The sequence below is a fragment of the Sus scrofa genome, chromosome 4, assembly GCF_054392235.1.
Source record: "Sus scrofa isolate SSC_HxYL_T2T_F1_AM1 chromosome 4, Sscrofa_HxYL_maternal_Yorkshire_Landrace_v2.0, whole genome shotgun sequence".
NCBI classification, from domain to species: domain Eukaryota; kingdom Metazoa; phylum Chordata; class Mammalia; order Artiodactyla; family Suidae; genus Sus; species Sus scrofa.
In genome coordinates, this window is record NC_139386.1 from 69,945,220 (window position 1) to 69,966,485 (window position 21,266).

The 21,266-nt window shown below is 45.4% G+C and overlaps 1 protein-coding gene across 25 annotated transcripts in view; it reads right to left on the reverse strand.

Moving 5' to 3' along the window:
• SULF1 (sulfatase 1) overlaps nucleotides 1–21,266 on the reverse strand; it is a 181,128-nt gene that overhangs the window by 11,769 nt on the left and 148,093 nt on the right. For 8 of the 25 annotated variants that reach the window (XM_085022159.1, XM_085022150.1, XM_085022156.1 and 5 more), the window contains 10 exons: nucleotides 17,769–17,985; nucleotides 14,447–14,699; nucleotides 12,835–12,931; nucleotides 11,676–11,770; nucleotides 11,039–11,104; nucleotides 9,938–10,110; nucleotides 6,494–6,636; nucleotides 6,276–6,399; nucleotides 3,698–3,731; nucleotides 2,347–2,412 (listed from right to left, as the gene is read on the reverse strand). In XM_085022159.1, the coding sequence (XP_084878285.1) occupies nucleotides 2,347–2,412; nucleotides 3,698–3,731; nucleotides 6,276–6,399; nucleotides 6,494–6,636; nucleotides 9,938–10,110; nucleotides 11,039–11,104; nucleotides 11,676–11,770; nucleotides 12,835–12,931; nucleotides 14,447–14,699; nucleotides 17,769–17,985 (1,268 nt within the window). Of the gene's footprint in view, nucleotides 1–2,346; nucleotides 2,413–3,697; nucleotides 3,732–6,275; nucleotides 6,400–6,493; nucleotides 6,637–7,960; nucleotides 8,193–9,564; nucleotides 10,111–11,038; nucleotides 11,105–11,675; nucleotides 11,771–12,834; nucleotides 12,932–14,446; nucleotides 14,700–17,768; nucleotides 17,986–21,266 lie in introns of those variants that run through there. The other 17 variants (XM_085022162.1, XM_085022160.1, XM_085022151.1 and 14 more) reach the window with 3 other exon arrangements.

Genomic DNA, 21,266 nt, shown 5'->3' on the forward strand with positions numbered 1-21,266 from the left:
CCTCTTAATATTTAATCAGTAATAAAACTTCTAATTTTATCATCCATTAATGTGATGGTAAAAGTCCTTCAAAATTCTAGGGCTCTCTGATATGGTCTCTCTCTCACTGTTCAAATACATCAAACATTAATCATAGAACAACATAAATTCTGGGCTTACTTGTGCTAAATACTTTTCAGGTATTATCCCATGTAATCCTTGTGCATTCTTTTTTAAAAAGTGGATTTCTTTAAAAAATAAAATAATTTTTTTTTTTCCTTTTTAGGGCTGCACCTGTGGCATATGGAAGTTCCCAGGTTAGGTGTCAAGTTGGAGCTGCAGCTGCCAGCCTATGCCACAGCCACAGCAATGCCAGATCTGAGCTGCTTCTGTAGTTCCTGGCAACGCCAGATCCTTAACCCACTGAATACGGCCAGGGATCAAACCTGCAACCTCACAGACACTATGTCAGGTTCTTAACCCACTGAGCCACAATGGGAACTCCCTTATGCATTCTCAGGTATGTGTTTATTACCATCTTTTAGGGATTAAAAAATTAACTCAATTGTCCAAGAGCATTAGCATAGCGTAGAGAATAAAAGCACATGATAGAACCAGGTCCCTAGGTTGGGCTGTCTCTTCCACCATGTATCAGCTGTAGCGTCTTGGAAATGTTAGTCTCTCTGTGACTCAATCTACCCATTTGGAAAATGGGGACAGTAACAGTATGACCTCATAATGTTGTGAGGGGCAAATGAGTTAAACTATGTATCACTTAGGAAAATACTGGAACATAGGAAGTTACGCAACTGTTAGCAAATAGTCCCCAAATTGGGAAGAGACGGAACTGGAGCTTGAGCCCAATCTGACTCACCAAGCTGTTCTCATGTCCTGCTCTATAGCCCAGGGCACTACGTCCAATCACTTGTGCTAGAACATGATAGACGATAATATGAGAAAAAGAATGCATATTTATGTATAACTGGGTCACTTTGCTGTACAGCAGAAATTGACAGAACACTGTAAATCAACCATAGTATAAAAAAAAAAAAATGAAAGAACACACAAAAAAACCCCAAACCGAAACCAAAACCTGTTCTCATCACTCTTTGTTACCTAATCTGATCAACCCCAATCCTCTCATATTATTTCTCCCAGTTTAACAATCTTGAGTAGCTTTTGATCACTTTCAGGATAAAGACATAGCCTCTGAAGTAGCATAGAACTTGGGTGACAAATTTCTTTGCCTGGGATGGTCCCGGTTAGTCTGGTATACACAGCATCCTGTGCAGTTTAGCATTTGTCCAGAATTTTTGGAGTTTTCAGAAAATGTAGTTTAGAAAGTAATTTTTTAAGGACAACTATTTTAAAGAACTACTGGCTAATCCATTGGTTAGCAAACCCGTATATCAAAAACTGATCTAATTTTTGTGATTTTTAGTATTTCCTCCGCGGTCATCATCTCCTGCCTGCAAAAGTGATTTCAGCGGAAAGGTAGTTTGCCTCATGGATATGGTGGAGTCTGAGATGCCAGACATTTTGAGTTAAAGAGGAGCCTTAGGCTTGTCTTTGATAAGGAATTTAGAAGAAGAAAAGAAAGAAACAGGTAACACTCAGTCACCATGCACACACACTTTCACTGGCCACATTACCAGAGAAGAGATGCCATCAACAACTCAAGCTCCCCAGGGTTTGCCAAAACCACCCCAGAAACAATGGATTTGGCCCTGCTGAGTGGTGACAGGGATGAGGGAAGGGGGACTCCCAGATGCCTGCCCTTTAATCATGACTTCAGTGCAGCTAAACATTGTTTATCTCACAGTGGTCCAGGGATAGAGAGATGAAGAACTCTCCTCATCTCTCCAGACTTGTGCCTTTTTTTTTTTTTTTTTTTTTGTCTTTTTGTCTTTCTAGGGCCGTACCTGTGGCACATAGAGGTTCTCAGGCTAGGAGTCGAATCGGAGCTGTAGCCACTGGCCTACACCACAGCCACAGCAACGCAGGATCCAAGTCATGTCTGCGACCTACACCACAGCTCACGGCAATGCAGGATCTTTAACCGACTGAGTGAGGCCAGGGATCGAACCCACGTCCTCATGGATGCTAGTCGGGTTCGTTAACCACTGAGCCATGACTGGAACTCCCAGACTTGTGTCTTAAATAACCTGTTAATACCCCTTTATCTCTTTCATGACAGGAATAAAAGAGGGCCAGACAGCAAATCCCTTAGCTGAAGAATTGAGTGCATCATAAAATAGCTGTAAGGTCAGTATCTACAGTCAGGTCTGCTTCAACGACACACTTCAGATATGTCTTCATGGGACCCCCAGGAGGCAGGCAGGTCGGTCCTGGCGTGTGAGACATTACCTCGTCAGCCCATATCCTGGGTGAGACCAGCTTAAGAAGGGGCTCTTCTGCTTTGTCTTACGTGGGCTGAGGGGACACAGCGGGTAGGTGTGGAGGCAGAGCAAGGAAAGGAAAGAGGGAAGACAAGAGGGAAGAGAAAAAGAAGAGATAGAGAAATGGTTATCAGGACCCTGCAAAGCCCAGGCTTCTCTGTCATGTTTGCTTGCGTCCTCCCCGCCATCCTTCCTAGGCGCCTTCAACTTCTCTCGGAACCAATAAGCTGCCCTTTAGAAGGAGAATCTGAGATCACAGCACACAGGCTGGGGGTGGGGGGGACCAGGGTGCCCTGGAATGGCAGTATTCTTCCTTCTGCGACTCCAAGACAGTATCAGTATGGGTGACCCCGATTAAGTCCATGTCCCTTTGATGGAAGTCTTTCTCCCAAGAGGATTCATGAACAAAGGCAATGGCACATCCATGCCTCAGGTTCCCCACAGTGAAGCCCCCTCCTGCTCTGCGTGGCATGTTTTTGACAGACCTGCCTGAGATCTAAGCTCAGGGTAGATTCTTGGCAAAGAGCTGACCTGGCCAGTGGGCATTCTGGTCCCCTCACTCTCTTCCTCCCCAGCACAGGGAAGTAAGAGGGATGGAGGGGGGGCTGGAGGGGGATGGGAGGACTGGGCTGAGGGCTGTACATCAGGATGTCGAGTGTCAGGCACATGTCTCTGTGTGACATCGAGACCTTTCTGTGAGTCTTGACTCCAGATGCCCTGACCCCGATGCCCACACCTCCTCTTCACTCACCACCACCTGCAGAGCCTTCTGAACCCTGTCACCGCTGCTGTCACCATCAGAGTCAACTCAGGACTGTCAACTAGGAAGCTCCTCTTGCCTCCAACTTCAGCTCTAGAACGCTCTTAAAAGTCCCATCACTCCTTGTGTGATTTTGATGTCACATGTCATAAACATCTCTAACCAGTGTCCATGAAGCCTCGCCACCAAATTGACATTTAAGTACCACCAGCGAAAGAATTCTTCCTGCTTCTGCCCAGGGCTTCCCAAGGTCATTCTGTTTCCCCCCCACACACCATTCCATGCTCAAAAGCACCATTCAACAAGCAGACGAGCGTGGGAGTGATGGGAGTGAGGAAGGGCACTCAGACACGTCTTGTCGTGACAGTGGGCTGATATATAAACGCAAGATGACAGATCTGTCCCCGAAGACACAAGACGGTGGAGAATGCTGTTAGAACATGCAAGCACCCCAAGCCCAGCGGTGTGCCGAGGTAAGAAACAGAAATGAGTTAAAAATGACTGGATCATGCAATTATTGGGGAAGAAGCTGCCAGGGAGAATAAAAAAGCGTGAATACCTGTGTAGGTCATAGCTTCCTCCATCTTTATTTCCTGATATAGGAAAATATAAGAGTAATTTAGGTTAGCTTTAGAACTCACACCACCATCCACTATGTCGTGTTCCACGCACAACATCTAAATCCTAGAAAGAAACATATCGTGTTAAGTACAGACAGCGCCGGAATCCAACAGAGCTTTCCTGCTCGGTTTAAAATGAGGGTTGAAAGCTATACATAAAAAGGTTTAAGATAAAATATATCCGAGTTCACACGAAAAAGGGCTAAGGATGAAAAGTAATAAGACAAGTACTTCCAAACGTCCGTGTGAGTGTCAGTTATGAATTTTGATTATTTTAGACAAAACCCTTGGAGAAAAGGGCCAGTAATCAACTCCCTTAGGAATCACTGAGAAGGGGGACAGGACGACTTGAAGGGTTAACAGCAGTGACAGGCCATTATTCACCTGAATGACCTGGCATGTCCTTCATCTCTTAGAGACGACTCATCAGATTTCCCTAAGCAGAGGGGTTATGTCATTAGCAATAAAGGTGCTATGTTCGTGGGGGAGAAATATCTGGTGTAATGTAATTTCCAGTGCCTTTCGTAGTTGTTTTCCAGGCCTTCGTGGGCTTTTATTTTTGGTGGGATTTGAGGAAAAGGTCAACAGATAACAGCAGGATATCTCCAAAGATTTAAGCTGCGTGGGGTCAGTGACCAAAAGATTTGGACTGGTGACCCATTCCACTAAGGTGTTCACTGAGGGTGTGACTGACAGCTGTGATGGGACCTCCCACAGGATGTGGAATTTCTTATGGGATATACAGCTCGATAGCCTTCAGGACTCTAAAGTGGTAGCAACAGGAGTTCCCGTTGTGGCAGAAACGAATCTGACTAGTATTGATGAGGACGCAGATTCAATCCCTGGCCTCGCTCAGTGGGTTAAGGATCCGGCGTTGCCGTGCTGTGGTGTAGGTTGCAGACGCGGCTCAGATCTGGCGTTGCTGTGGCTGTGGCTGTGGCTGTGGCTGGTAGCTGCAGCTCTAATTCAATCCCTAGCCTGAGAACTTCCATATGCTGCGGGTACAGCTCTAAAAGAAATAAATAAAATAAAATAAAATGGTAGAAATGGCAGGTGATGGCACTGATCATTTTGGGATGACCCCCTCCCCCAACCCTGCCCTCCCTATCAAGTCACATGGCTCAGGGAGCTGCCTACTGGTGATGCTGGTGACACTGGCTCTGCAGGGGACCCACAGAGACATGAGCTGTCAAGGGCACAGAGAAAACGCAGCTGCCTAACAGAGGGTTCTTGCAAATTGCTCCCCATGTCCTGTGGGTCCAGCTCTTCACCCTTTAGGAGTTGGGATGCTGGGCTGGCGCCAATGCCCTTGGCCAGCTTCAGCTCTTTCTCCTTCCTTCTCTGGACAGCTTGTGTTACATTTCTACAGGAATTATGAGAAAATAAGTATTCTCATTAATCAGAAAAGAGCTGGGACAGACACTGAAAAGAAGTGAATGTCCAAGAGTTGCCATTGTGGCTTAGCAGGTTAAGAACCCGACATAATATCCATGAGGATGCAGGCTCAATCCCTGGCCTCGCTCAGTGAGTTAAGGATCCAGTGTAGCCGTGAGCTGTGGCGTAGGCTGCAGAGGTGGCTTGGATCTGGCATTGCTGTGATTGTGGCATAGGTCAGCAGCTATAGCTCCTTTTCAACCCCTAGCCTGGGGGATGAATCCATGTGCTGCAGATGCAATAGTAAAAAGAAAAGAGAAAAAAAAGAAAAGAAAAAGAACTGCATTTCCACGAGCCAAAGGAGCGCTACATGGCTTGAACACAGCAGACCAGGGAGGGGGATCAGCTGATTCCATCCAGCCCTTCTTATACTTTCAGGACAACGACGTGCTCAAACACCTCTAGTTTCAGACAAGAAATACAGCAAAAGACATCTAATGCCGTGTGTCATGGGCAGGGATCCAACTGAGGAAGTGCCAAACTCTGCTCAGCAAAAATAGGGCACTGCTGTGTTTCTATCCGAAATCGCTTTAAAAAATGGGATATCCTGGTTTACCTAGAATATATCTAATGACTGTTGACAGCAATCACAAATAAACCCCCAATGCTTTCATCCCATCTTCCAATGGATGCTTCCATCAGGAACTGAGGTTTACTAAGAGAACAGACCTGTGCAAGAGATTGCAATGAAATGCTCAACATATCTTCCGGGGCATTGTTACATTGTTCATTAGTGTACCTAGAGCCAAATTTAAAGACTAGGAATCCCCAGGTGGCTCAGCAGGTTAAGGATCCGGTGTTGGCTGTGGCTCTGGTTACAGCTGTGATGAGGGTTCAGTCCCTGGTCTGGGAACTTCCTCATGCCCAGGGCATGGGACCAAAAAAAAAAAAAAAAAAAAAAAAAAAGAGAAATTCTTAAATTTAGAGAACAAAATATGTTTGGAATTGCCTAGATAGTTTCCCATGGAAGGATCCCAAACTATATGTTTCTATGCCTTCTATCCCCAATTACATGTTTCAGAGACAGAAAACTTGACAACCAAGTTTCCAGGTAATAGAGGACAAAATTTCGTTTTTCCTTACCAAGTTCAAGGCCCTTAGGTCTGGGGTTGCATTGCTTATACCCTTGACAGCTCCTGAGCTCCATCAGTTGCACGTGTAGCTGATTCAAAACGCCCCTTTCTACCGTGTGCACAGTGTTGGTGAGCTGCGGACGAAGAGGCCAGGACAATGTCATTAAGCTCATGTTCCCGTTATTCCCTTCTCAATAACCTTCAGAAAGTGAAAACCTATTGACTTACCTGATAAGGATCTGTATTCATATCAAAATACTCCAGAAAGCCAGTGGCAAACTCGCAGAAAAGAAAATTATGCGTCTCATTAACTGTCCGCAGACACCAGTAGGTGTTATTGTTAGAACTGGTGCACGCACAGAAAGAGCCCACTGTTGGTAAGAAGGAGGAACAAGATGAAAAGAACGAAAAAAACCTAGCAGCCGAGCCATTCCCACATTTCCACATCTCGACCCCTTAAACGTCATCTTAAAGGTCACATTTTCTTTCTTACAAATACTTGTGAGGAGGAGTTCCCGCCATGGCTGAGTGGTTAATGAATCCGACTAGGAACCATGAGGTTTCGGGTTCAATCCCTGGCCTCGCTCGGTGGGTTAAGGATCCGGCGTTTCCGTGAGCTGTGGTGTAGGTTCCAGACGCGGCTCGGATCCCGAGTTGCTGTGGCTGTGGTGTAGGCCAGCGGCTACAAATCTGATTGGACCCCTAGCCTGGGAACCTCCATATGCCGCAGGAGCAGCCCAAGAAATGGCAAAAAGACAAAAATGAAACAAAAAAACAAAACAAATACTGTGAGGAGACATTAAAATACCTGTATTTTCCTCCCTCTTTATACATGGTTACTGTGAGATGAGGTGAAGATGGAAAAAGCAGGGGTGATCTATGCTGGTGGTTATAGGCTAAAAGGTGAAGTTGAATTTCAGGCCCCAATGCCCCTTCGCTCTGTTGGGCCCTGGTCTCCAAAGCAGGGTGACTGACTGGAGAACGGCAAGGAAGGCATCAGAACTTCTATTTATGGGTATTTTATTTTTTTTAAACACGGAAAAAACAGTTCCTTAATAAAGAGGTGGACCTGATGCCTTAGCTTGTTCTGTGTGTCAGTAGGTCATGTGTCACAAATGGTGTCTGGAAAGAGGGATTCTGCAGGGTGGACATGTTTGGAGATGGCTTGAGGCCAGCTCGGTGAATTTAAGGAGGTGGAGATTTGTGATTGGAGTTCCTGCTGTGGCAAAGTGGGTTAAGAATCTGACTTCAGTGGCTTGGGTTGCCATGGAGGCTCAGGTTCGAGCCCTGGCCCAGCGAAGTCAAAGAATCTGGCATCAATGCAGCTGCAGCGTAGGTTGTAGCTGCAGCTTGCATTCAGTCTCTGGCCCGGGAACTTCCATATGCTGAGGGTGTGGCCATAAAAAAAAAAAGAAATCTGTGATCATTGGAGACTCTCTAGAGCACCTGAACAAGAGATGGACTCTAATCACAAACATCCTTTGTATCATGCAGAGGGTCACTGGTTAACTTGTAGAAAGTCTGAGAAAGTGCTGTTGAATTTGTCAGATTAATGTCCCACTATTGCTTCTGCCTGGGGTGCTGCCCCCTCTCTGGGCCCCACCATTCTCATGATCCCTCCCGTTCACCCCTAGGTTTCAGGTTCAATTTCACCTCTTCAGAAATTCCATCACCCCACCCTCTCTAAAAGGGCACCTTTTTTTTTTTTTTTTTTTTTTAGTCTTTTTGCCTTTTCTAGGGCCGCTGCTGTGGCATATGGAGGTTCCCAGGCTAGGGGTCTAATCGGAGCTGTAGCCGTCTGGCCTACCCCACAGCCACAGCAATGCCAGATCCAAGCTGCATCTGCAACCTACACCACAGCTCACGGCAACTATGGATCCTTAACCCACTGAGCGAGGCCAGGAATCAACCCACAACCTCATGGTTCCTAGTCGGATTCATTAACCACTGCGCCACGATGGGAACTCCCTAAAAGGGCACTTTGATCACCGTTTCCTTCACAGCATTATTACGACTCATAATTATTGTATGTATTTCATTTACTTTCTTTCTTTACTCTCCTTTTGGAGGTAAGTGTCCCGAGGGCAGAGGATGAGGGGTGTCTCTCTGGTGTGTCTCCCGTGCTCGGCTCAGAGCCTGATGGAGAAGAGACCCCCAGCAAGCTCTGTGGCCTCCACATCCCCATCTTCAAGGCTAAAAGCTAAGCCTTCAAGAGCTCACTTGGCCTCGAATGTGTAAACATAAATGCAAACATGGATACTGAAATCAGGATACATCAAAACGGGAAGACAGAACACAAATTATCACAGATAGGACCTAAGTCTCCCCAAGGAGGGTCTGTGGCATCCTGGGAGTCTCCAAACCTCATTTTGAGAAACACTGACTAGGTGTCTCCTGGGATCCTTTCTTTTTTCTTTCTTTCTCCTTTTTTTTTTTTTTTTTTTTTGGCCATGCCAGCAGCATGTGGAAATTCCTGGGCCAGGGATTGAACCCACACCGTGGCAGTCACCCATGCTGCTGCAACAACAATGCTGGATCCTTAATTGCTAGGCCACCGGGAACTCCTCCTGTGATCCTTTCAACTGGAAGACTGTGCTTTAGCTACTCCATGGTTTGGCAAGGCTTCAGCCAGATGACATGCCGCAAAAAGTTAGGGTGTTATTTCTATGTGGTCTCAGTGAATATTGTGCACAGACCACCAAAGCAAAGATATGCATTCATTTTAAAAGTGCACAAGTGTTATTGTTCCCTATCTTCAACTCTTTGTGAAACCCAGTATTTTGTGAAGTCCTTTTTATTCTGTAAGCAGTGTTAGGTACTAAAGGGGACTGAGGAGAAACAGGATACAGTCCCTGCATTTAAGGAGCTTTTACTTCCTTTTACTCTATGCACAGAATGTGCACTTGAAGTAAAGCAGAAAGGAAATATATTTGGGGCAAAATTATTCATCCATTTCTTTAGTTATTTAGTGATAGAGCCGTCTTGCTGGCTGGGAAGTCTGTCAGGGGCTGGGTACTGGGTGAAATGTTATCAGGAGACAAACCCAGGGAGACCTTGGCATTTTCTTTTTTTCTTTTTCTTTTTTTTTTTTGTCTTTCTCTTATTTTGGGACCACATCCACGGCATATGGAAGTTTCCAGGCTAGGGGTCCAATCGGAGCTGTAGCCACTGGCCTACGCCACAGCCACAGCAACCTGGGATCCGAGCCGAGTCTTCAACCTACACCACAGCTCATGGCAACACCGGATCCTTAACCCACTGAGTGAGGCCAGGGATCGTATCTGTGTCCTCATGGATGCCAGTCAGGTGCGTTAACTGCTGAGCCAGGACGGGAACTCTAGACCTTGGCATTTCCCAGCTGTTCCCTGGTGGTGCAGCTGATTAAGGATCCAGCATCGTTGCTGCTGTGGCACAGGTTTGAGCCTTCGCCCAGGAACTTCTGCATGCCATGGGTGTGACAAAAAAAGGACCAAAATAAAAATTTCTAAAGAAAAAAGTAATTTGGGGCAAAATAATTCTAGCCATCAGTATAGAAAATGCTCTGAAGCTTTCCTCTGGAATCGTTCTAGATTTCTGGTTTTACGGTGCTGAAATCCTAGGCCAAGTAACTGTGCATGGGCTGCTGGCGCTCCTCAGGGTGGCAGGAAGTGGCATTTAGAAGAAGCAACTCACGGTTCCAGAACGGCGCCGTCTGCCAGTGGTTGTTGTCATGGGTGAAGCAGGTGAGGCCGGGCAGGCTGCACTCCTCCCCCTTCCGCTGCCGTTTCTTCTCCTTCCTCTCTTTCTTCCTCCTGCGGGTCTCCTTGAAAAGCTGCAGTTTGCTGTCTACTTCCTGAGCAGCTTCTCTATTCCAAGAGAAAGGACTTTTTAATGATCAGAAAGCACGGTCTCAATTAAAAAGAGACTCATTGCTCTGAATCTCACATGTTTAGGCACGAGATGACAGATGGCCTTAATTTTCTAGATGGCCTCAAAATACACTCACTGACATTGATGATAAACTCATTAAGGGCCACTGGTCTCAGACTTTTACTGAGTCTTCACAGGATGAACATTCATTTCCTTATTGACATGCAAACATTGGTGCAAATAAATGTTCAAGTCAATCAGTAGATCCTGCTTGCCATGCCCTTTGGGCCAATGGCTTAACTTCCTGGCAGCTCATTATCTATCAGCCAATGGAGTCAATGACTGGTTGGATTAGATGACTTGAACCAGGTGGCTAAAATTCTCTTGACAAATCCTACCAAATAGGCTTGGAAAGAATTTTAAAAATATATTTTTAATTATCTTCATTTTTTCCACGAAGGGCTCAAAACTTGGTGGAGTTTCAACTATTACATCCCCTTCACCTGTCAGTTTTACTATTATTTTAAAAAGATGTCTATTTCTTTCAGCTTTCAGAATTCAACATGATTTCAGGCTGCTCTCCAGAACACACAGCCCTCGTTCAGTGAGTCCACATCTCCTAACCACTGTCCACAGAAAGCAGTGCGTGGAGTAAAATCCAGTTACCAGCCCGTATATCTGCAGTGAGCACACACGAATTGAGAGCAGAACTTTGCATGGCGCCCCCCTATAGGATTCCAGATGCATCCCCATGGTTCCTTGGCACGATATGGGCTTGTTTTCAGCTTGAGCTAATGCCCTTCCAACGTCATCTCCTTTCCCCAAGTGGCAGCACTTGAAACACAGGAATCCTGGTAGCCTTTCAGAAGCACCCAGCAAATGGTACCCTTCCCTCCCGGCAAGTGGGGCAAACAGTTAACTTACTTGAATGGGTGAAGATGGCTCTTTAATTTCTCTTGCTTTTTTACACCTTTCTCTTTGTTGTAATAGCTGTGGGCAAGACGGTTCAAAAGTGAGTCTTCATAATCATGCATTTGATCAAATAGTGAATTTACAGAATGGAAGCAAAATAGAAGGTGGGCAGTTACATTGTTGTGTGCAACTATCTTAGTGGGATTTTTTTGTTTGTTTGTTTTTTTTAGGGCTGCACCCACAGCACATGGAGGTTCCCAGGCTATGGGCTGTGGGCCTACACCACAGCCACTGCAACTCGGGATCTGAGCTGTGTCTGTGACTTACATCACAGGTCACAGCAACGCCAGATCCCCAACCCACTGAGTGAGGCCAGGGATCGAACCTGCAACCTCATGGTTCCTAGTCGGATTCGTTTCTGTGGTGCCACGACGGGAACTCCAGATTTTTTTTTTTTTTTTTAACCTTCTGTTTAGGTTTGTGACATATTTCATTTGACCTAAATGGTTAAGGTCATTACCATATGGGATAGTGGATTCGATTTATTAAGCTTTCTCTCGGTAAAAGAGAGAAGCAAGCCTAGCGCCTAACAGGGTAGCTTGTGCAAAGATGAATTTGGAAAGAGACTGCAGGCTGGACCCAAGCTCACCTCTGTTTACTGCAGCCACACTCCTCAGGTTTCCTTCTCTTCAGATGTCCTCTCACCTCTCTTAAATTCTTAATTTTATCTTGCAAAGCTTCAATCTGGAAAACACACATGTGAACAATTACATCTTAAGATCAAAATTTCTGTACAAAGTACCTTTCTTTTCACCCTATCTCCAGTGTTCCATAATAACAGCTCTTTTTCTGAGATGACCATTCATTTGCAAACAAGCCAGGCAAAGACTATGTCTACCTCTATATTCCAACCCACGTGTCATACCAAACAGCTGTTTTGGGAGTTGCTGTTGTGGCTCAGCAGTGACAAACCAACTGGTATTAATGAGGATGCGGGTTCGACCCTTGGCCTTGCTCAGTGGGTTAAGGGATCTGGTGTTGCTGTGAGCTGTCGTGTAGGTCCCAGACAAGGCTTGGATCCTGAGTTGCTGTGGCTGTGGTGTAGGTCGGCAGCTGCAGCTCTGTTTCGATTCCTAGCCTGGAACTTCCATATGCAGCAAGTGCAGCCCTAAAAAGTAAAGTAAAGTAAAGTAGAGTAGAGTAGAGTAGAGTAGAGTAGAGTACAGTAGAGTAGAGTAGAGTACAGTAGAGTAGAGTACAGTAGAGTAGAGTAAAGTAGAGTACAGTAGAGTAGAGTAGAGTAGAGTAGAGTAGAGTAGAGTGGAGTAGAGTAGAGTAAAGTGGAGTTGAGTAGAGTAAAGTACAGTACAGTAGAGTGGAGTAAAGTAAAGTAGAGTAGAGTAGAGTAGAGTAGAGCACAGTAGAGTACAGTAGAGTACAGTAGAGTAGAGTAAAGTACAGTAGAGTAGAGTACAGTAAAGTAAAGTAGAGTAGAGTACAGTAGAGTAGAGTAGAGTAAAGTAAAGTAAAGTAAAAGTAAAAGTAAAGTAAAAGTAAAGTAAAATAAACAGCATTATGTTGCTCCTAGAGATCTTCTACTTTTCTCACCCCCTCTTTTGCATGCAGTCAGGACCATCATTCTATGACTGGAGAAAGAGGCAAGAGAAGTACCTTGTTCTTCTGGTTTTCAAAAGATTATACAGAAGATGAGTGTACACACGATATGGCCCAACCCAGCATCCCAGTGGGGCTGGTGAGCCACATTTGCATCAGGAAATATACCTTCCTATCACATGGCTATGGCTCACCTCCTTATCAATGTATGCCTTGTGGTCCTTCCAGGCTCTGGCTGATTGATAAAGCTCTCTCTCACAATGGATTGTATCATTTGGAAGAATAAAGCACCTGAAAGAAAAATTTAGGAACTTGAGTATCCTCTAAATTCTTAATTTGGATGCAGGCAGTAATTTGGAGCTGAGCCATAGATAAGGTCCATGGGAGTGTTTCCAGGCTACCGGTGAGAACAGAGGATGGTGTCATATGGGGTCATAGGGAAGGTCAAGGCAACATTCAACATCCGTGTCCCCATGAACAAATAGCACGCCAAATTCCTTTTCTTTTTTAGGGCTGCACCCATGGCAGGGGACCCATTCCCAGGCTAGGGGACCAATTGGAGTTTCAGCTGCAGGCCTATATACCCTGGCCGCAGCAGTGCTGGATCCTTAACCCACTGAGTGAGGCCAGGGATCGAATCCGCATCCTCACGGACACTATGTTGGGTTCTTAACTTGTTGAGCCACAATGGGAACTTTCACGGGATTCATTTTGTCACAAAGAGCCTGCCCAAGGAAGCCCAATAAGTTTAAAGCAAAGAAACAGCCCCAGGGATGGAGTCAGTGGGATGGGAGCTAATCAACACTGACAGAAAAACAAACTGAGGTCTAAATCTTTTAGCAACCATAACGACCGCAGCCACCAAGAGACCTCTTCCAAAGGTAAAACTCCTCCTGGCACCCTGCCTCCCTAAAGTGATGAAATAAATGAAAGAGAAAACAAAGATCTTGCTCATAAATTCAGAAAGAAAAATGTCTTGGAGTTCCTGTTGTGGCTCAGCAGTAACAAACCCGACGAGTATCCATGAGGATGCGGACTCGATCCTGGCCTCGCTTGGTGGGTTTTAAGGATCTGGCATGGCCTTGAGCTGTGGTGTAGGTCGCAGACTCAGCTTGGACCCCACTTTGCTGTGGCTGTGGTGTAGGCTGGCAGCTGCAGCTCCAGTTTGACCCCTAGCCTGGAAACCTCCATATGCCGTGGGTGTGGCCCTTTAAAAAGCAAAAAAAAAAAAAGATTTCTTTATCAAGAAAGCACATAAGTTTTGAAAGGAACTGAGAAGCACAGTGGGGGAATCACCTCCCTCCCTGTATCTATGACTCTCCAGGATCTGGAGGTCAGGTGTTTCTACATCTCACATCCATCCCCACCTATGCCATCTTTCTGGAAGCTTCTCTAGGATCCATAGTCCTCCCTGGGGCTGTTTCTTTTCTGAGGCCCTGACCGTGAGCCACAGTGACTTTGCAGAATGGAGCGCCTTGCCAGTCCTGGTCATGGTTTTCATGTGTTTTCTAGAGCCCACAAAGGTAACTGCTTCTGGGCAGAACTCCACACCTGCTAAGTCAGGATGTGCCAGCATCCCCTTGGCTATATGCCCAGATGACCAGAATTCATGTGCAACTGACCCACAGCAACCATCCAAATCTATGATTGTTTGGACTCCTTGTTGCCTGTTTAACGTCTGGTCATCACGTCGGCTTGACCTCAGACACCGTTCTGCCGAATGACGTCACTTTGTAAAGGGGCAAGATGGTGACAATAGGAGGGATGGCTCTGAACTCAACCCCCATGAACACAAAGCCTTCCTACTTGTGCGTCACCCGGACGGTGGTGGGTAGGCCCACGGCATTGCCACTGTCGGCCAGCATGGTGTCCCCGTCGCCACCGCTGGCAGCCTGGTGCCCTCCCGGCCCCTGGCGGCCTTCACTGTGACGCTTGGTGATGCTTCTTGGTTGCAACACCTGAAGTTCTTCTTCTTCCAGGTTTATGTCATAGATCTCGCCTTCAAATTCGACGGACAAGGAACGTGTCTGCCGGGTATGGACAAATCTGGGCTTGTACTCTGGAAAGAAGGGAAGACAGGTGAATTCAAATGTCCAGATGTAGTTTAGGAGGGAATGAAATAAGGAGTTCCTGTTGTGGCTCAGTGGTAATGAACGTGACTAATATCCATGAGGATGCAGGTTCGATCCCTGACCTCGCTCATCGGATTAAGGATCTGCTGTTGTTGTGAGCTGTGATGTAGGTCACAGATTTGGCCTGGATCCCGTGTTGCTGGGGCTGTGGAGTAGCCTGGCAGCTGCGACTCTGAGTTAACTCCTAGCCTGGAAACTTCCATATGCCTCGGGTGCAGCTCTGAAAAGGCAAAAAACAAAAAATAAATTTAAAAAAAAGAGGGAAGGAAATGACGGCCGGGCTGGCTGAGCATTTGGGAAAGGGGCAAGCGGTGCACGCTGCACTGGTGAGGGGCCCTGGCAGCCAGCCCACTGGAATTCATGTTGGGAGAGGTGGGCTCTGGTCCTGGCTTTGCCAGTGCAGAGCGGTGTGACAGATGGAGTGCTTCTCTGGGGCTCAGGCCCTTCGTCTCTCCCATGAGGGGGTAGGTATAAGACCCTTTCCATTTACAGTAGGCTGTGAACCTTTACAAAGTTTCCAATGTGAACTACAAGGCAGTTTGGCAAAACTATTAATAATAGTAATGACTCTTCATTTATTGAGCTTTGGCTATGTATTATTCACCTCGTACTTAGATCTAATGCATAATCATGAAAGACAGGTATGATTACAATAAATCCTTACATTAAAAGATTTATCATATCGTCAAAACAGGCTCATGAATGTGGTGTTAACTTTATATTATGATGAGATAACTGAAGCTCTGAATGTCAAGCATCTTTTGCAAGGTGATGCAGCCAATGGCTGTAAGCCAGGACTACGAACTATCAGATTCTTTTCAAAAAAGTTATTTAGTTATTTATTGTTTGCTTTTTTAGGGCCATACATGTGGCATATGGAAGTTCCCAGGCTAGGGGTGGAATCGGAGCTGTAGCTGCTGGCCACAGCCACAGCAACGTGGGATCCAAGCGGCAACCTACACCGAAGCTCATGGCAAAGCCCACCAGATCCTTAACCCACCACGCAAGGCCAGGGATCAAATCCTCATCCTCATGGTTACTAGTTGGGTTTGTAACCAGCTGAGCCACAACGGGAACTCCCAATCTATCAAAGTTCTAAAGGTGATAAAATCTTCCCACTACACTGGCTGCTTTTTGGAAAAGGTAAATGCTCCAGATACCTTCTAGTCTCATAGATAATAGAAGTTTGCTCTAAGAAAAGTTAAATTTTGCAAATGCTTCCAATACCAACTGGCTAAATACCTGACAGATGGAGAGTAATGCCGGGGGCAGGGGGTGGAGGCCAGCATGTTTTCTGGTCACCAAAGAGCACTGCCCAGGCTCACTGTGGGCTGTATAAGAGCTTTAGTGGGCAAACACTGGCCCCCGTTGATCAGATGCGATCAGGCTCTGCGGGGGTGCACTCAAAAGCCTTAGGTGTTCAGCCTTCTGCTAAAATAGGAAGAAAGGGAACACACTGAATGGTCTCACTCCTTGCAGGACTCTGCTCTGAGGGAAGATGCTTTTGTGCACTGGATCATTAAGAATGTTTGTTAAGTTCCATCATTATGGAAAATACACCAGACTCCACGCAGCTTGAAAAAGTAGCCCCAGAATTCAGCTGGTGCTCAACATGGAAAAGTCAGTATAAATCAGTGGGCTTTATGATCAGTGCCTGGGGGCAACATGGAACATCCTGGGGGAGGAGAGGCTGCCCCCACTTCCAGGCTGGTTACTGGGGATCCGCTTCTGTGAAGGGAGGGGATCAGGGGGCCTGTCTCTTGCTGTTTTCCCATTTGAAACCTCTGTGTGACTTATTAAACCTGGCATTTTCTTTCAGGAAGAAAGAAAATCTCCCAAGTCAATGATTCTCAGCCTTCTGGGTTATGGATTCCTTTAAGAATTTGTTGAAAGTTATGGACATCCAGAAACATGTGCCTATATCTATAGAATGTATGTAAAATTTTGGATAAAATGCTGGAGGACCCATGATCCTATAAGGTTCATCTGTAGAATCCAGGGCAAAAAAGCCTATTCCAAGGGTTTACATTTATCTAGTAAATGATTTGATTTCTGTTTGTTTGTCTTTTAAATTATATATATTCCTTTTCTTTCTTTTCTTTCCCTTCCTTCCTTCCTTCTTTCCTTCCTTTCTTTCTTTCTTTCTTGTCTTTCCTAGGGCCACACCCTCAGCATATGGAGGTTCCCAGGCTAGGGGTCTAATCGGAGCTGTAGCCACTGGCCGCCACCACAGCCACAGCAATGTCAGATCCAAGCTGCATCTGTGACCTACACCACAGCTCATGGCAACACCGGATCCTTAACCCACTGAGTGAGGCCAGGAATCAAACCCGCAACCTCATGGTTCCTAGTCGGATTCGTTTCCGCTGCACCATGACGAGAACTCCTGGAATTTAATTTAATGTATCTTGCTTTCCAAACCAGTACAGAAAGGCATTATCACAGAAATAAATCACTTTTCACACTTGGCCACTAGATGACACTAAACTCATTCTTTTATAGTCTCTGCGGAGTTTTCCTATCCATGTAATCATAAGAATCTGATAGCTGCCTGATAAGAGTTTTCATAAGGAAAATGCAAGGCAGTGCTTTTCATACTGAATTCAACTAGTTTGAGCCTGCCAGTCAACAAGAGGAATTAGAAAAATATATTGTCCTAAAACAGATAGGCTTTTTTAAAAAGTATGTATGCTTTTCCCATTAGTTAAATGCACAAGCCCTGAAACATTGGCTTTTTCTTTTCTTTCTTTTTTAAGTGTGTGCATGTTTTGTGTCTGGTGCTTTTATGGAATATATTTTCATTCTAGGCTTAATATTCACAAGAAAAAATTCAAATGGCCTGAGCTTTCATATTTTAAATGGAACATCCATGTGCCTCTAAACCTCTGCATGAATCCGATCTAACACTGTAGACGGATCAAGGGTTTTTTATGTCCCTAACGTCCCTCCCCGAAGGCCTTGACCTGCCATGGTGAGGGTCAGAGTGTATGGCTTACTCGGGGTTCCCTGGTTCCTCAGGAACTGCCTCTGACTCTTCCTCTGGCTTCTGCTGGCCCGATAACCGTTGTCTCCACAACTGCACTCTTTGTCCTTGTTGTGGAAGCCACGAGAAAAGAGCTGCCTCGCGCTCTGCCGCACGGCCAGCAGGTCACTGGACCCTTTGCACTTGTGAATTCGAAGCTTGCCAGACGTGTCCTCGACGCACTGCCACTTCTGCAAAAGCCAACATGAGAGTGTGGGGGACGGTGTGGGGGGATGCATCCCAGGTCAGGTGTTTCTGATTAAAGACTGCTGCTTTTGTCTTTAGAACCCTGGCAACACCTTAAGGAGAGTGAATGATAAAAAGCCAGCTTTCAAGTGACCCTGGGGTTAAGTCAACTCCCTGTTCTCTTAGTTACTGCAGGCAAACACGGATGACCACGAAATTACGGGAAATCAGCACTACCTCAATGATACCAGAGCCAAAAATTGATATATAAATTGTCAGCATCCAGACTAAACAGAGTCTTGAATGAAACATGGAAAAGCCCTTACTTAACTCACCAAGTCACAGAGCACAGCTGTCAGGGCTGTTTGCAGCAGACCCCTTTCTCTGGAAAAACAAATTCGGCTGCTTTGTTCTCTGCCCTTGAATTTCTCATGTAAGCCAGGGCAGAGTGGCAGGCACATGAGGAAGACAGAGATGAGTTTAATCTGAGTCTGTCATGGGGCGAGCCAGCTTTCATACACCCCAGACATTGGCAGACGTGCCAGGCTTTCTTGGGGCTTTTTCTTATCCTTCTACAAACATCGCACACCCAGCAGAGCCAGCTGCTCCCTAAAGATGCAATGTTCACCGCCTGATGGGGAGCTGGCACTGGCTTTTCTGGGTTGAGTTTTCCATCATGGTGACTACAGAGACTGCAGGCTTAGTTCTGGATGCATATGATACAGCATAGGGTCTCAGTGCTCTTTACCCTGATTCTTGGGTATCAAACTTGGTTGAAATAAGAGCCCTTCACCAGGAGGGTGATTTCATGTGATCCTCCATAGCTGACTTTCTAACTTTCCTTTTACTTCTTATTTCCCCCTTTCTCCCTCCCTAAAATGTTGATTTGGCCAACAGGAGGAACAATAACCCTTGTTTCAAGTTGATCATGTTGTTACAACAGGCTACAATGTAGCATTTCAAACTTTTTGTCTTTTCCTTTCCCCTTCCATGTATGAGCATCCTTCACATGCACAGTATTTACTGATCCTTCTTTTCTTTAAAGGGACACATTTCTAAACTCTGGCCAAAGCAATAATACTTGGAAAATTATGTGTTCATTGTGCCAGACATGTATTTTCAAAATATATTAAAATAAATGAAACAGTACTAGATAAAAGATGTTCTTTCAGGCACCATGCAAAATGATCTCGTATAGCCCCTTGCTGTAGGCATACTGTTGGGGAGCATCTTGATTTCAAATTGTCCTGGTGAAGTTTGGCCAAGGAACCCAGCTGGCTTGGTCAGCTGACAGATGACACTCAGGTGGGTACCACCCTTCACAGTGGATCATGATGCTGAGTCACACTTCATTTTTCGCCTTTGATCTTTTTTTATGCCCAGACCCACAGGGTATGGATATTCCTGGCCCAGGGAATGAATTCTAGCCATAGCTGCAAACTATGCTGCAGGTGCAGCAATGCCAGATCTTTAACCCACTTCTCCGGGCTGGTGATTAAACCCACACCTCTCCAGTGACCTGAGCCACTACAGTCAGGTTCTTAATCCGCTGCACCACAGTGGGAACTCCACACTTTGTTTTCTCTTAACACAGTTATATGCCTTCAGTGGGTGCTGAATGATCATAGCTGCCCTTGTGCTTCTTCCATAAAGTTCCCAAATCCCTGGTATATAGAACTTGATCGTATGATTTCACTTTAGCACCTCCACACTCTTGGTGCCACTGAATTCAATTATTTCAAGACACACCAGGTCACAGCCTTCTTTGGTGGCTTGGCCAGAATGTCTTGAATGTTCACATCTCTATCCAGAGAAGCAGGAGCTCAGGAGACAAGATAACTAACTACCTATTTACAAAGCCATGAAAAGGTAATGCAGATAAGAATAATCCAAGGACTAGATAAATTAGAGATGATTTAATGAAAAACCAACCAACCAACCAAAAGTAAATTCAACTTTTGAGAAGGCACATGGGAGTTCCATCTGCTCAGTGGTCCTCACACACGGTTGGACATTGGGATTTTTCCAAAGCTCCCTTCTTGATTCTAATGAGCAGCTGGGGTAAGAACATCCAATTTTTTTTTTTTTCTTTTTAGGGATGAACCAGTGGCATATGTAAGTTCCCAAGATAGGGGTCAAATCAGAGCTGCAGCTGCCAGTCTACACCACAGCTACAGCAACTGGGGATCTGAGCCGCATCTTCGAACTACACCATAGCTCATAGCAACACCAGATCCTTAACCCACTGAGTGAGGCTGGGTATCGAACCCACATCCTCATGGATAGTAGTTTGGTTTGCTAGAGTCCTCAAGAAGGGCAGAAGGGATGTACCTTGTCTAAGGAACTCAGATGAGCTTTAAGAAGGATGTGTGTATTTTGGGGTGTGAGTGTGAAAGGAGATCTATGTCTAGAAATGTAATGATGTAACCAGTTCAGAAAATGACTCCAGCTGAACAGGTGGACATTTTCAGCTCATCTCACCTGGCAGGACAATGTGCTCTACTTAAGAGTAACCACTCCTCCTCATGCTCTCGCCTAACCCTAATCCTAACTCTAACCCAAACAGCTGACAAGTGACAGACTTAGTCTTTGCACACTCTTAGTTGAAAACTGCATGTAGCTTATTCCATGGTTCTGCCATTTAATGTGGAGATGAGTGATTTCCAGGCCAGGGTTTGCAGCACTCCTAGGTAAGTCCGCTTAGCTTGAGGAGGTGCCATGAACTTCTCATAAAAGTTCTCCAAGACTCATATACGATGCCATTAAGACATAATTAAATGTCATATGGAATTCTTGCTAGTGAAATGTGTCACCAAAATAAATATCATTCCACAGCTCCAAAAAGTTTGGGAATCAGTGGTGCCTGAGTGTCATTACCTATGTCTGTCTTAAAGCCAAACAGTGGAAGACAACCACCCATCTGAATGCCACCAGTCCGCATCCATCAAGCACTGAAAAATGAAGAGTTGACTACTTAATGTCTCAGTGGCAAAAGAAGCAGTCAGTGGATTCACAATTCACAGCCATACAGAAGCTTAAGAAGTGCTCTCTTTTCTCTCAGATGGAAAAATGTGGCTAACTCTATTCTTGAAAAATGATGGCCTTCTGTCTTTTTTGAGTTCCAATTTATATCTATTTTCATGCAAATGCTAATATTTAAAACATCCGGCTATCTTGAAAAACTTCACTAGTTTTACAATCACAATACATTAAAAAATTCTTTTTTTTTTTGGCCTGGTAGAGCTGAGGGGACCAGTAGATTCCTGTAGAACACAAAAATGTAGGC